At 32.4% G+C, this 17,207-nt stretch overlaps 1 protein-coding gene across 1 annotated transcript; it reads left to right on the top strand.

Annotated features, from left to right (window-relative positions):
• Positions 1-1,457: 1,457 nt before the first annotated feature.
• On the top strand, positions 1,458-9,727 carry LOC127792568 (probable beta-1,3-galactosyltransferase 2). Its single transcript, XM_052323101.1, has 11 exons — positions 1,458-2,062; positions 5,278-5,371; positions 5,474-5,538; positions 5,644-5,855; positions 5,948-6,011; positions 7,066-7,138; positions 7,420-7,540; positions 7,947-8,034; positions 8,138-8,263; positions 8,353-8,462; positions 9,192-9,727. The coding sequence occupies exons 1-11, from the start codon at positions 1,950-1,952 to the stop codon at positions 9,338-9,340; spliced, it is 1,215 nt and encodes a 404-aa protein (XP_052179061.1). The 5' UTR covers positions 1,458-1,949; the 3' UTR covers positions 9,341-9,727.
• The last annotated feature ends 7,480 nt before the right edge of the window (positions 9,728-17,207 follow it).

Below are 17,207 nucleotides of genomic sequence, written 5' to 3' on the forward strand. Positions count from 1 at the left end.
TCATATTGGTTAATCGATATCTGTTAATAACTGATATCGATTAACCGGCATTTGTTAACAATCGATATTGATTAATCGATATCTGTTAACAACCGATATCGCATAACTGACATCTGTTAATAACCGATATCTCTTAACCGGCATCTGTTAACCACCGATATCAGTGAAGCGATATCTGTTAATCGATATCCTTAGCAGTTATTATTTAATCGATATCTGTTAAAGATATCTATTAAACAAATATCGGTTAAAAATATCAAAATTTTGAATTTGAATTGAATTAACATTAATTAATTTGATTCAATTTTTTTTTTAATCTTCAGTTCAATTTAATTTGGGTATTATAAAAGTTTAAATTTTCCATTTGATTTGAAGACTAATATTCTGTAAATGATAATCGAAGGAAACAGTAATCATGAATGAAGTGGTTATTAATGTACCATTTACTTAGAGAAATTGAGTTAATTACGTTCAATTCAATTCGATTAACAGATATTGGTTAACAGATATTGCTTAACAATATCAGTCGTTAACAGATGTCAGTTAAGCGATATCGATTGTTAATTGATATTGATTAAGCGATATCGGTTGTTAACTGATATCGATTAACCGATATCAGTTGTTAATAGATATTGATTAACCGATATGATATTGGTTAATCGAGATCCATAACAGATATCTGTTAAAATATCAAAAATTTATCAAAATATTTTTATATATAAATCCTCTATCTTTTTTCTTATCAAAATAATCGAATTGAACGTAATTAACTAAGTTTGTTCTAAGTAAATTGTAACATAATAACCACTCTATTCACAATTACTGTTTGAATTTCTCATTTGAAAATTCTGTTAAATTAATTAATTAATGTTAATTCAATTTAAATTCAAAATTTTAATATTTTAACTGATATTTATTAACTGTTAATCGATATCTGTTAATTGATATCAATTAACTGATATATCGGCAACGTCATGGTCGTCGCTGCGGTCGCTTTACTTTTTTTTCTGTACATGGCCGTCATTTGGTTCTTCTCCTCTCCCATCAACGCAAAAACACACAGTACATGTATAATACATATATACACAATGGAAAGAAAAGGAGAGAGACCCACGTACCTTAAACTCAATTATTGAACATGAACAATATATACACAAATATTTAGGTTATAGAGAATGGTTAAAGAAAAAAAATAATAGGTAAATATATATGTATATTTTATATATAGAATAATAGAGAGAGAAGGAAATACCTGCTAAAAAGGAAGAAGAGAGAGAGAGAGTAAACTGAAAAGTGGGGATATTTTTATCCAAATTCGAAAGTTCTAGTTTTACAAAGATTGTTAAGGTCTCTTATTTTTGCAAAGTTTCCTACTAAGAGTCCTATTTTTCCAAATGTCCCGAGACCTATAAAGCCACCGCTCTCACCCCATTGTAGGTGTGAAAAGTTTTTGAGGACCAAAGGGGCACCGACTCTCTCCCAGGGGAAGCCCCACTAATGGAGTCTGCGTCTGCAGGGGATGATTTGGGGAATTTATTAACACAAAATTATTTATGGGTCAGAGAAGAAGGTGGTTCTGGTTGGTGGGTCTTGCTCAATTTTCTCTACACACCATCTTCCTTGTCCCCACTCCAATCCCGGAACCCTCCACCATTTGCGAGAGAGAGAGAGAGAGGGCAAGAAAGTTACTGGTAAACAGAAAACCAATTTAAAAGATAATTGAAATTCTTGCAGATACGGCAGCAATATAGTTGCTGCTTTCTTCCTTCGCTTTAAAGTCGACACCATCCACAGACACCGAGAGAGAGAGAGAGAGAGAGAGAGAGAGAGAGTTCTTCTTCAGATCTGTGTCTGAGTTTCTTCTTGACTCGGGTTGACTCGATTTGGAATGGTTCCTTCTACAGCTTAACTCTCAACTGGTTAAAGAGAAGACGACGACGACGACGACAATGTCTTGGAAGAGCAGAGGAGCCGAGACAACTTCGAAGAGTGTTGTTTCGCGGAAACTGACTCTTCTGCTCTGTATCGGATGCTTCTGCGCCGGAATGCTCTTCACCGACAGGTGGGCTTCGATCTGTCTTTGTTTGAGTTCGCAATTCAATTCGTTTCTTCTATTGGTTCATATAGCGAATGCGTTAATTTAATGAAGTGGGTTCCGAATTTCGCGTTCGTATTTAGGAATTTTGGCTTCTAGTAACGTTTGTAGTCGCTATATAAGAATTTTGACTTGGAAATCGTGAGAATCTTTCTTTGTTTCCGCTCTCATCGGTGTAGGTTTTTGTCAATTTGCTGTGCTATGGACTTGTGATTGCGTCGAATTTGCTATTATTGGCCATGGTTGGGCGTCATTCATGCTATTTTTTCTCTATTTTGAGTCTAGTTGTAGGTATTGATTTATATCCAATTGAATATAAAGATTTGGAAGGATCCAAGGTTTTGTTACCAATTTACAGGTTCCATCCGAGCTGAGGTTTGAATGTTAGACTTAGTACTATATCTGCCATGTTCTCGTTTCTGCGGGTGAAAGGATAATGCTAATTATGTAGTTAATTCTTCTGACACCTTAATCCTTAGGTTACCTTGTTTTATTTTCTTTTTGTCACGACAGATTGAATGCTGCAATTTTATCTTATGATGACCAAAGCCTTCCCTACATGCTTACTAGAAAAAACCCAAAAAAGAAAAAGTGACAAAACGAAGCCTCATAATGAGGAAGACATCGTATGAATGTGTAAAATATTTTTTAGGATTATTATTGTTGGCAAATTGCATAAACAAAATATTTGAATTCTAATCCCCTGTTGCATTGATGCTGATACCAGTGTCTAAGTGTGAGGATTTGTTCCATCTCAGATTCGCCAGTGATTATAAATATACAGTTGTGGACTAATTCTATATATTTTGGCAATATGTACAAGATTGACATATTGTTGACAGCTTGTTTAAAGGTCTCTAGGAAATCTTGAAGATGCATAATAGAGGTTTTGTAGGAGTGTCAAGATCAAAGTCGTTAAGCAATAGTCCTTCTTTCTATGATCAAGATTAAAGGGTGGTGATTCTATTTCAGTTCTTGATAGACTCAGAAGTCCCTTGGATTCAACACTTGAGCAATTGTTATTCAATTGAATCCTCGACCTGCTATGAAGTCAGAGAAACTTAGTTGATACAAGAAGAGCACACCACCTAAGGATCGATAGGGACTTAAATAACTGTTGGGTTTATAGATTGTTTCTGATAGCAGTATTTAGCTGAACCAAATTCCATAAAATTTTCCTTTACGGTCCTTATAAGGTTTTCTGCATAAAAATTCTTTTTACACGTGATTGGTTGTAAATGTTTTAATTGAATAATTAATTAATTTAACCAATACACTAAGCCTCCGCATTATTGGTAAGGCATAGTAGATAGTGAATAATTAATTTAACCAATACACTAAGCCTCCACATTATTGGCGAGGCATAGTAGATAGTGAATTATTCATTTATTTATTTTCTCAATTGGTACCATACCATACATATTTCTTTTCAACATCGTTTGCTTCTTGGGATGCCAGATGAGTGAAAGAAAAGTACTTTGGTTCCTATATACAAGAACAAAGGAGATGTTCAAAACTGTGAAAATTACAGAGGAATTAAGTTAATGAGCCATACCATGAAACTTTGGGAGAGAGTAATAAAGTAGAGACCCAGAAAAGAAACAGATGTCTCGAAAAATTAGTTTGGTTTCATGCCTGGTAGGTCAATAATGAAAGCTATATACCTACTGAGGCACCTAATGGAAAGATATCAGGATCATCAGAAGGACTTGCATATGGTGTTTATAGATTTAGAAAAGTCCTATGATAAGGTCCCTAGAGAAGTATTATGGAGGGTTTTAGAGAAGAAATGAGTCTGAATAGCCTATATACAAGTCCTTAAGGACATGTATCACAGTGCAGAGACAAGGGTCAGAACAGGCAGAGGAGATACTGAACCGTTTAAAATTACAATAAGACTGCATCAAGCTTCTGCACTAAGTCCATACTTATTTGCTTTAGTAATTGATGAACTCACTAAACACATTCAGACAGAGGTGCCATGGTGTATGCTATTTGCAGATAACATAGTGTTGGTGGATGAAACAAAAGAGAGTGAACACTAAACTTGAGTTGTGGAAAAACAATTTAGAATCTAAGGGATTTAAATTAAGTAGAAGGAAAACAGAATATATGGAATGCAAATTTAGTAAGAATACAAGAGTGGAGGATGTTATAATAAAATTAGAAGACCAAATTATACAAAGAAAATACCATTTTCGATATTTGGGATCAATCATTCAAAAAGATGGAGAAATTCACGAGGATGTCACGCATAGAATTAAGGCAGGTTGGCTAAAATGGAAAAATACATCGAGAGTGTTATGTGATGGTAAAATCTCATTAAAACTGAAAGGAAAATTTTATAGGACAACTATAAGACCAGTTTTGTTGTATGACTCAAAATGTTGGACAGTCAAATACCAGTATGACCAAAAGACGAGCGTAGTGGAGATGAGAATGCTAAGATGGATGTGCGACTATACAATAAAGATAAAATTAGAAATGAAATTATTCGTAATAAGGTAGAAGTAGTGCCAATCGAGAAGAAGATGAGAGAAACTAGACTAAGATGGTTCAGTTATGTGAGAAGAAGATCAAGAGACGTTTCTGTGAGAAGAGTTGATGAAATAGAACAATTAGTCAAAAAAAGAAGTAGAGGCAAATTCAAAAAGACTTTGGGAGAGACATTAAAGTTTGATATGAAGTGTATGGGCCTAAATGAAGATATGAAAAAAGACAAAAATACATAGAAGTCTAGAATTCTTGTAGCCGACCCCACATAGTGGGATAAAGGTTGGATATGTTGTTGTGTTATTGTTGTTGTTGTATTGTTTGCTTCTTGGAAACCTATATGCTTAAATCAATTTGGACCAAGTATATGTGGACCTTCTCTTCCTTTCTGTGTCTTGTTTTGGTCCAAGTGCCTCAGCTAACTGCACCACCTGATGGTAGAACTTGGGCAGTGGGTTAAGTTTTCTGTTGTAAGCGAGAACTTAAGAGCTGCAGAGGTCCAAGTCTGCAAGCTAAGAGTTCTTGTCAGTGAGGTACTTGCACTTAAAACCATAGGAAGCAATCATCTATATCTGGGCCATGAATGGATACCATGTCATTCTGTACTTCTTCATTTAATTGGGTAGCGATACATAGCTTCTTGCATATAGATGTTATTATAATCGCTAATCAGGGTGCCTTGGTAACAGGATGTGGACAGTGCCAGAAGCTAAAGGAATTCCAAGGAAAATGGGGAACGAAGATGAAAGGCTAAAAATTTTGGATGGGTGTGATCCAAATCTAGTGAGGACTTCTATTTACTGTTTTGAGAAATTTCTTTTCCGTAGTTTCTCATTTGGAGGTTAATGGCATTCTAAATTGATTTCTCTTTTATGATTTTACCAGAAGGATGGAAAGGAAGAGTCAAAGGACATATTAGGGGAGGTGTCAAAAACTCATCATGCTATACAGTAAGCTAACTAGTATTCTTTATAGCTGGAATTTGTTCAGGTTGAAAATACTTTAATTTATTCATTGACATTAATGTCAAATTTTTGGCTATATATGGTGTGCAGAACACTTGATAAAACAATTTCGAATTTAGAGATGGAATTAGCTGCTGCAAGGGCTGCCCAGGATTCTATTCTTACTGGTTCTCCCATATCTGGAGACTTGACGATTGCAGAGCCTACTAAGAAAAGAAAATATCTCATGGTCATAGGTATCAACACTGCTTTTAGCAGCCGAAAGAGAAGAGACTCAGTCCGTGCTACATGGATGCCACAAGGTTCCTAAAAGCCCCTCACTTTACTTAATTGCCTTCTGATTGCTTAATTTGGTACATGACTGCTACTATTTTTTCAAATTTACTTGAAACAGGTGATAAAAGGAAGAAACTCGAGGAAGAAAAGGGTATCATAATCCGATTTGTAATAGGTCACAGGTAGGTGATGGTACAAGTTGATCGAGTATATCTATCTCTTATATTTAGTCACTTTTATGCTTTATCCATGAGCACTTTTGTCAATCAAATGCTTTTTACACATTAAAGCCTGGGATGTGGTCTTTGTTATCTTATCTTTTGGAAAATCATTTATTGGTTTCATAGAAGCTCTATTGGGAAGAGAAATGCAAATTAAATACTCAAGAAGTCTCGTGCCTGCAAATACTACTGCAATTGTAATTAATGGTCCAAAGTTTCTTGTTTGCCTCTGTAAGTACACTAGAGAACCATTGATAGGATTTGAGCAAACTAAATAGCAAAGTGGTGATGATGCAACTTAATTTTGAACACACGTGTCTCACCTTTTGTATTGTTCTTGGTGTGGATTTTGGTTTGGTGGGTACAGGTGGATTAACTAGTTAGGTTTAAAAACTGTTTTATCTATTTGTGAGTACTTTTTTTGAATATTTTTATCATATTTATTATTTTTTACTTGAAAATAAAATGTAGGGGTCATGATTAAAATGCTTTGGACCAGTGAAAAGAGGATTGGTAGAAGCTTCTGCGAAGCAAGTGGATGAAAAAATGAAAGAAATTTGTAGCAAAAGAGGGAGAGGAAGACGACAAAAAAAAAAAAAATGGAGAGAAACTCTTGGACACGGCACAGGATATAGTAGCCTACTAGTCTTAGAGAAGTTTTGGCCACGGATAGAGATGCATGGAGGTCTAGAATTAAAGTAGCCAACCCCACTTACTATTCTCAGTATATAGGTTTGGTATTTTGTGCCTTATTTTCCTTGTTTGTTGAAGAGAATCCCTCCTGAAAATTGATAATAAGAATCCATTTCTCTTTTGTCTGTTTCATGATAACAAGAAATGAGAAAGATTCACTATTTTGCTCAAATGGAGGAAGTCAGTGCACAATTTAGGCCATAATATTTAAGAAATTGAGAATTTCTTGTGTGAATATTCATGTTGTATAATCTCTAGCATGACTTATGATGGATTCAAATTAATTTTCTCCCTCCTTTCCATTTGGTCATTTGGGTACCAGTGCTACTTCAGGTGGTATTCTTGATAGAGCTATTGAAGCAGAAGATAGGAAGCACGGAGACTTTTTGAGGCTGGTACTGATGTTCTGTCTTGTTTTGTTTACTTTTTTTGATATTAGATGTATCAACCATTTGTTACCTCCACGCTACTGCTTGCTGTCTCTCACATACTCTTGCACGGACCTTCATTCACATTCATTTTCTTGAACACACGTTGGTGCAGATTCGCAACACACACACAGCACAGAGTCTTTTATACATCTGTCCAGAAGAGTGGCTTAAGGAATGTGTACTAGTGCATTTTTAGTCAAAGAAAGCTTGATTTTCCCTAATCAGCCATGTTACAATATGACTAGGAACATGTTGAGGGGTATCTTGAACTGTCAGCCAAGACAAAGGCATATTTCACTACAGCTGCGGCTCTGTGGGATGCAGATTTCTATGTCAAGGTTGATGATGATGTTCATGTAAATATAGGTAAATATGTGGATATAAACTAACCTTCTCTGAAAGTGGATAATGGATTTTCTCTGTATTTTCTTATTTATGTCGAGAATTCCTCTAATTATTTGGTCTTCTTGAACTAACTTTTCTTTTTTTCTTTTTTTTCTTTTTGGTTCTCTTATAACCCACTTTTCTTGTTAAACAGTAGAATACATATATTTTATGCAACCCACTGTCCATAACCTTCTCATGATTCTTGGTTAGATGTTAAAAGTATTGTTTTTGTTTTTTTTAGTATCGGCACAACCTAACATGAACTATGCATCCTTGTATACCATAATATAGACATCCCTGAAAGAAAAATGACAATAAATCTTGCACTCGGATTTGGTATATAACAGTTTTTTTTTTATGTCTGACATCTGTTCTCATATTGCAGCAACACTTGGCGCAACTTTAGTGAGGCATCGGTCCAAACCCCGGGTGTATATTGGATGCATGAAATCTGGCCCTGTCCTTGCTCAGAAGTAAGCAAATCATTTTAAATTATGGTCGCGGCAATCTCAGTAAATTGCTCTGCCTGTTACATGTTCTTTAATGTATTTCTATTTGCTTGTTAACCATGGGTAGAGGAGTAAGATATCATGAACCTGAGTACTGGAAATTTGGTGAAGAGGGAAACAAGTATTTCCGTCATGCTACAGGACAGCTATATGCTATTTCAAGAGATTTGGCTACATATATATCAATAAATCAGTAAGTGACCTTTGGACTTGCAAATTTAAAGTCACATGCTTTATTAATTTTCTCTAATGTCTTTTTACTCTTTACTGTATTCATCACAGGCATGTGCTACACAAGTATGCCAATGAGGATGTTTCCTTAGGATCTTGGTTTATTGGATTGGACGTGGAACATATAGATGACCGGAGATTATGTTGCGGAACCCCACCTGGTAATCATATATTTCTTCCTAGAAATACTTTGTGTTCCTATCACAGTTCTTGGACAGATTGGAGTCGTAAACAATTATTCATTAGCCAAAAAGTATGCCATGAATTTGGTTTTCGGGAGGCAAAATGAATCATGTTTTTGGGCTTTGGCTAAATGATTTTTCTTCCTGTTTCCATAACTTGCTGCAAAAATTTTCAACTGTTTTCTTACTTGTCCAGAATCAGCCATAATCATCAAAAGCTCAATCGAACACATGAACTGACTGCTTCCTTTTACACCTTGTCATGATTAGTCCAATTCTCTTGATGACAAATGAAAGAGATGCAATTGGGCTTCTAATGGGCAGTTCAATAATTAACCTTGCTTGAAGTGAAGGGTGAACTATGATCATTAGATATCCTGATTTGAGTATTGTGATCAATTTGTTCTCCTGTTATCAAATAATTCAAATTCTTTTCCATCGCTTGATCTTTTATCACTAGGATATGTTCAGGCACTACATAGTGAGAGGTTCCCTACTGGCTTAGCCCACTTGAATTGATTCACCTGCTTGGTGTCCTAGTGAGGATAATAACTAGAATCAATATCTATATCACCCGATTTACGAACTGTGTTATTGCCATGAAAAAAATAAAGAGTGGAGAATAGAAGAACTAATGTTTTGATGTTAGTGCATATAAACTTTGTAGCATCTGAAACTAACCTTTGGTAATATCGATTCGTACCACAGATTGTGAGTGGAAAGCTCAGGCTGGCAATATCTGTGTTGCTTCCTTCGATTGGACCTGCAGTGGGATCTGCAGATCTGCTGACCGGATCAAGGAGGTTCACCGCCGGTGTGGGGAAGGTGAAAATACTTTGTGGAGCGCAGTTTTCTAACAAGCAAAATCTCTTCCAACCTCTGGAGGAGGCAACAGATCCAATCTTGTATCTACAACCAGAAACAGGTCAATACACGAGCTTGTATCAGGATTATGATCACGATGAATTGTGACACGAACTTGTAAAATATGAGTGTAGGAGAGAGCGTGAGAGGGGCTGAAGGATTCTTCTCCGTTTTAGCCAAGGAGAGAGCCTTACAGCAACACGATAGAGGAGCAAGACTGTGTAAAGCCCCAATTGGAGGGCCATATTCTTTCTTGGACATTAGTATCACAATAAGTAGCAATTCAGGACTGGCATGTGCTGCTCTTTGCTTCATCTGTTTGAAACTTTGATTAGTTTGATCTCCTTTCCTTAGTGATTAAAGGCCCTATCTTTCATGTATCTTATCTATGAGACTTATGGGCTTGAGTTGGATTCACTCAAGCATCTGTTGTGTTGAATCTTTTGAATTTTGCTTAAGATTTGGAAGTTGCTGATGGAATGGAGCATCCAAATGGCTCCTTTTGAGCTTTAGGGGTGGATGCTATGAAACTGAGCCTCAAGCTGGTTTAAGAGTTGTTACATCTTTTACCAACTGCCATGTTGGTCTTTTTTTGGTAGGCAGCTATGAAAGGACACCAATTAGGAGGGCAAACTTTCTTAATAATAGTAAGATTACTTCTATCACGGTTTAAGTTGTGAAAATAGTTTAAATATAAAGAAAAAATAAAATAATATATAAAATGAGTCTTAGTTTAAATGTAAAGAAAGAATAAAATAATATATAAAATGAGTTCTTTTTTTTTTGTTACCTTCATATAGCGAGGAATTTTATGCATCAATAATATCATATTTTTGTTATTTTATGTAAAGAATTTATAGTACATTATGTGCTTGGAATTTAAGTTAATTTTAAGAGTACATTTGATTGCAAGCATGGAATTTGGGTGAAAAAAAAATATTTTCTTGCCAATTGAATTGCTTAGAATTAAATTCTAGGGAAAATGCCAATTGAAGGTGTTTGATTAGCTTAATTTTTTACCTAGAAATTATTATATTTTTCTAACTTTTGGTATTTGAGTGCTATTATTTTTCATAAAAATAGTCATTTTTTCTAACTTTTGGTGTTTGATTGTCATTATTTTTCCTAGAAAATTGATATTTTTTATGAAAAATACCTTTTTTACCTTGAAATTTATTCATTTTTAGTATTAAATTTTACATTAATATAATATATATTAATAAATTATACACAATTATTTTATAATACATTTTGGGTTAATAAGTGCAATCAAACACTATAAAAGTTAGAATTTAGGTGGAAAATACTTATTTTCCATAGAAAATAAGTGCAATCAAACATGTCGTGTTTAAATAAATATCACATGCAAATTAGGTGGTTTTTGGGTAGAAAAATTAGCTCTACCAAATAATTTGTAGCTCCTGATTTTTTTTCATTAGTGTTTGATTAACTATTATATATATATAAAACTATAAAAGATTGATTAAATTTGAATTTTTTTATGTAAATAAAAATTTTATTAAAACAAAAACATAAAGTATTTACAGTTTAAAGATAAGACATATCTCGAGTTTCATAGCAAAAAAATTTATAGTTTAAAATGCTATACTTTAACATTCCTAAGCACTTAAAGACTTTTGATATGAATGTTAACATTTGTGATGCTAACACCCAATTATTCATTAGTAAAATATTTGAGAATCACATAAAACTTGAAATTATCGGTGCACAAATATCCTTAAACATTATAAGGTATATTCGCACGAATAACAACATTTATAATGAAAATATTCGATTACTCCCTAATTTGAATTTTTTTTATATATAATAGTTATTAAACACTAAAATTTATCTTAATTTAATTTACAAAATCTATATGGGAAGAGAAAAATGGATAGAATGAGAAATAGAGGAGGAGGTTGTCGCCTCATTGTCATAAAGATTGTCATTTCTAATAAATCAAGTGTACTCTCGACCCTTCCACTGAATTTTAAAAGTATTTATTATTTTTTTAATCCAATAATTGGGCCTAGAAAATTGGGCCATACAAATGGTTTGGCGTTTAACTTAAATGAGTTGGGTCAACAGTTGAGGGTGTCGGCCCACAAAGGCCCTCGTGGGCCACCTACTGGGCTTTGATCGGCTAATTGTTATTTATTACTAATATTTATATATATTTTTATTATTCTTTATTACTAAATAAAAGTAAAAAATTGCAAATTTATAATTTTAAATGTACAAAATCTAAAATAATATATTGAGATAATATTAATTACTAAATAATACTTTAAACAATTTTATTGTCTCAAAATTTTTACAAATGCAAACTTACAAAATAAATACAAATTTGTAGTTTTGAAATTGTAATATATAAAATTATAATTAATACACTAAAACAATATTTATATTAAATATTATCTCAATATATTTTTTTGTCATTAAAAATACATATTTTTGTTTATTGGGCCTTGAGCCATGCCTAGTAGGAGATATCTAAAGTTTAGTTTACTCAGACTACCTAAATTGAATTGATCGAACTTGTTGGTTCGATTTGATTTTTTTTCTTGGATCGGTTTGGTTCATTTAATCTTTTTCAAAAATTCAATTATTAATTTTCAGTTTAGTTTTTTAGTTAGAAAAATCAAACTATGCTATTTTGATATTTATAAACATTATTTTTTTTGACTTTGTGTGTTTTCTATCGGTTATTTCAACTCTCTTTATTTATTTTTATATTTCTTCAATTTACCTTTGATTTTTTTAGTTATCAGTTAGTTTAATTTTTTGAGTTAATCAATCTGTTTGGTTCTGTTTTACTTCTCGATTTGATTTAATCGGATAGTGGACACCCCTAATGCCTAAAATGGCTCAATCTAATTCACTTGACATCCTTAATTTGACCATATGATAAAAAAATATATGATATTTCTTGGTTTAACAAATGAAAAATAAGCGAAGAGCCACAAATATAAGGATGGTAAAAATTCAAAAATATACAAAGAACTACAAACAACTTCAGTGTTAACTTATAAGTAAAGGAGTTAGAAATGACATTTTTTAATATTATGAGTTTGATGGTCTCACTAATTCTTGATAGTTTTATAGAAGGTGAACTAATTATGTTGCTAACAAGATCTTATCAAAATATATGAGTGGCTTACCTAAACGTGTTAAAAAGACGAGTAAGTTTTATATCCTCTTGCTTAACAACAAAAGGAAGAGAGAGTGAGAGAGAAAAAGTATAATCAAATTAATTTTTTTTTGTAAAAATGTTATTTGAGTGACATTCATAAAAATTAGGGGTGTGCACAGTGCAGTTTGGGCAGTTTAACAGGGATTTAATACGCCAAACTGCATGTGCGGTTTGGCATTAAACCAGACCGCGCGGTCTGGTTTGGTGTGCACAAACCGCACCAGATCGCATCGCAGTTTCCACGGTTTGGTGCTTCTTTATTGTTTCATTTGGTGTTTCCTCTACTAGTTTATAAATTTTTAATTAAAATATAAAAATCAATGCATAAAATCATAGTTTTTAAATTTTTATAGTATCTTGGAGTTTAAAACTAAAATAAGTTACAATCTAATAAAAAATACAAATTTAAAAGTTTAAAATCTACAACATAACCACATGTTCATAATATAAAAATAACACAAAAATCCACAATATAATTCATGGTCAAGAAAGCATATATTTTTAATTTATTTTTTTAAATTTTAAATAATTAGATATTTTTAATTTTTTTATTAATATACTATTTGGCCGGTTTGGTTTTAACCAAATTAAAAAAACCACAAACCGCACGGTTTGAGAATTTCTCAAACCGTGCCGAACCGCACCCCCAAAAAACCGCGCAGTTTGGTGCGGTGCGGTTTGGTGTAGGCTGTTTCCATGGTTTGATCATTTTTTTGCACATCCCTAATAAAAACAGGTATGAACTCAGATTCGGGTCAGGGACCCGAGTTATTTGCCCATAAAAAGGGCTCTGGGTCGAGATTCAGATTCAGATTTGCAAGGAAAAAACTGCATGTAGCAGTTGAACACGGAGAAATAGATTCCACAATTGCAAAAACTCTCTCAAAAAGTTTTCTTTGCATTTTTGAAGTGAGGATTTTAAACTATGAATAAAATGATTTTCATTTTGTGATTTTGTTTAACCAGTAATTCAACCTTACTCAAAGATCTATATAATTTCTGCTAAAAAAAGATAAGTATGTTTTTACTATTTTCATTTATGGTTTCATATACTGATATACCAGTAATTTTTCTTACAATATATATATATATATATATATATAATTTTAATCTCTTAAATAACGTTACTTAGTGTATATTAATCAATGTTAATATAGCAATTTAAATATAATGATTACGTGAGATTACTCATTTAATTCTTTCAACACAATAACTTGATAAGGTGTGTCCCATCATTATATTAGGAGATTAAATTTTTTATGTATATATATAATGAAGAATTAATATTAGCTGAAAAATACAAGGAGGCCAGATGTTCCCTTTCTGGTGCATGGATAGACACAGCTGAGTGATTCAAATGGACTGCCTTCATTTCATGATTATATGTGGAAGGAAAGTGTTGGTGTTGGCAATAATTAATACCTATTTCACCAACCCATTGACACTATCAATGGCAATAATTAATACTCATTTCACCATCCCATTGACACTGTCAATGGTAGCATTCACACTTCGTTTATTTCATTGCACCACAGGTTCTACATTATTCTTCCTTCCTTTCAAACCTACCTATGATTTATATATATATATATATTAGAAGTGTGATATGTGTTATGTATTTATAAAAAATAAAATTAAATAAAATTTTATTGGATGACATTTTACCATTACAACTTATTTTTTAAATTTATTTTAAGTAAAATTTTTAAGCAAGATGAATTTGATTATAGTGTTGTCTGATAAATTGATTACTATATAAAACTTATGACATAAGGGGTAGTTTAGGAAAATATTTTAACGACGGTTTTTTAACATGAAAATAAGGTGTTTATTTATATAATAGCAGGGGCGAATTCAAGAATTTATGTTGGATGAGATTTAATGTAAAAAAGTTCTTATGTAACTAAAAAATTAATATAAGAAATTTTTACTAAACTTGTGATCGACGAGTTTTTGAAATAAAAAATTTATTTACAACGAAATCTACACCTATTGTGAGAACAAATTCTCTTTCGATATAAAGTGTTATACAATCAGCAAGGAAGTCATTTTTCATTTTGTTACGAAGTGATTGAATTCAGTTTACTTCGTTGCTATTGAGTTTCTCTCCTAATGTTGAATTGAATGTGGAGACTATTATTTGTATTTGTTTGAAATTAACGATAGGATTTCGATAGATTTGATCTTTAGCATACAATTTTTTTATTTATAAATGGGTTATGATCAGAAGTATAGAGTTACACAACACATATTTTGACCTAGCTTATTATTAATTTTTATATATTAAAAAGTTGAATCTAATAGTAGACTGCCCTAAGCTGATCACTAGGAGATCCGTCCCTATATAATAGTATAGATATATTAATTAGAAGTGTGATCAATGTGGTGTTGCAAGTAAAAAAATAAAATATTTTAAATAAAAGTTTATCATATGGTAATTGATAGGAGTGTTCATTTAATTGGTTTGATTATCAAATCAATCAAAATCCTAAAATCAAATGGATTAAAATTTTATAAAAAATCGAATCAAACCGACGAAGCAAACCAAAAAATAAAAAATCGAAAAATCAGAACAAATACAAAAAAATGAAAATATCAAAAAATGCAAAAAAAAACAAACAAATAGAAAAAAAAAACCAAAAAAACTGAACTGGACAAATGAAAAAAGAAAAAAACTGAAAAAATACTAAATAAACCAAAAAAAAACCCAAAATGGAAAATTTCTGTTGGTTCGATTATTTTAATTTTTTCAATACAAAATCTGAATTGAACCGAAATTGTCAAATTTGATAGCAAAACTGAACTTACCCGTAACTAAAACTGACTAGTAGTCCAATTGACCCTTAGTTGTAATTGGATTCTTTTATTTTAAATAAAATAAAATTTGATATGATCTAATTAATTCAATTCTCAACTGAAAATAATGAGTTTAAATCTCATTGAAAGAATTAGTTTTTTTAAATCAAAATATATAAAATAATAAAATTTCATAACATCAAAATAACTTATATATATATATAAATCCTCAACATCCACGTCATCTTGAATAATTGAGTGGACATAAGTAATTGAATAATGGAAAGCATGGTTGCTATCCCAATTCCCTCCACTGTCACATGAGTCCTGGCAAATTAAAGCTGACTTTAAGGCAGACACTTTGATAGCATATACAATTGCACAACAAACCCAATGAATGCAATATGCCTTTCACACCAAAGAAGAAAACCCATATTCTTTCTTCATCATGGGTCTTCCATGTTAGGATGGCCCTTTAAATTTTGTTTTAATGGAAATTAAATTTTTAAGATAAAATCCACTTTTAGTTTAGAATAGAGATTCTGATAAATATCGAAGTCCTAATCTAATTAAGAATATAGTCCAATATTAATTGAATTATACTTAGAGTGATGTGTTTTGGATCACGGTTCACTTATAAAAAAAAAAAAAATAGGCTTATGAATAAACAAACTTAAAAGATAAAAAAGAAAACCATGAAAGATCGGGAGACCCTCCTATCTAAGTCTCCCGAAGACTCATTTCGATAATTCTCGTGTGGGTGTTAAGATTCTCCGAGAGAGTGATAAGTTTGTCAGAAACTCTCTAACTGTAGTCTCGATCAAAGCATGCTAACTAATTTATGAAACTGATGTCTTGAAAATCAAAACAAATGATCTTGAAAAATGTAGATACTCTTTTATCTATCAACTTCAATCGTTATAAATATGGATGACTCCCCCTCTAAGTACATATATAAGAAATCTTACATAAACTATCTGAATACTTTTTAGTTTTTTGGCTGAGATTGACCTAAACATTAGAAGCTTCGCATGAAAAACACCTTGTGTTTTTTATTGTTTTCTATCTTGCAATCTCCCGAAGACTTGCAAAAGATTCTCCAATAAAATAAATTCATTGTTGTATCAAGACAATAGTATTGAGATTGACTATGTCTTCAAATTTTGGCTAATCTATTATCGAGACCTTAGAAGAATGAACTAAGTGTATGTGGAGATACCGAACCACTATAAATTATCTTGTGTCTCATTTATTTATTTTTGTTATTTCTTGTGGCTTATATTTATTATTAATCTCAAACATAATTTATTATATCTATCAAATATATATTTTTTCATAAAATCATTAATCAATAAAATTTATTAAAATTGAGAAAAATTTTAATCATTCAATTCACCCATCTTCTTTTGAGTAGCCATATTCTAAAAGACTAACATACTTCACACCTAAAAAGAAGAAAGTTACAAGACTTTCTTCTTTCGTTTCTCGACGCTGAAACAAGACCAAGGGGGAAGGAGAGCCCACGGGCATAGCACTGATGGTTCACAGGGTAGAAGATTACATCAAATGATGTAGGTTCGAGTCATGCAGCCGCAGTGTTGAGAATTTTATCCTCTTGTGGGGGTGGTTTCTTGTGATCACTATGCAATGTGTCTCCTACTTTGGGGGCCGTTATGTTCCGTGATTAACCCCTCTCATGTGCGTGGGGCAGTGTGTGGGGGCCCTTAAGGTGAGGATTTTACCTTTTGTACCCAAGACCGAGGGGGGAAGAGGGAAGAGTCGTGCGTAAAAGAGGGGGAAGAGGGAGAAAGAGAAATAGAAAGAAAAAAGAAAAAGAATGGTGTTATCGAAGGATATACATATTCAGTGTT

The sequence above is a fragment of the Diospyros lotus genome, chromosome 15 (assembly GCF_014633365.1).
Source record: "Diospyros lotus cultivar Yz01 chromosome 15, ASM1463336v1, whole genome shotgun sequence".
Classification (NCBI taxonomy): Eukaryota; Viridiplantae; Streptophyta; class Magnoliopsida; order Ericales; family Ebenaceae; genus Diospyros; species Diospyros lotus.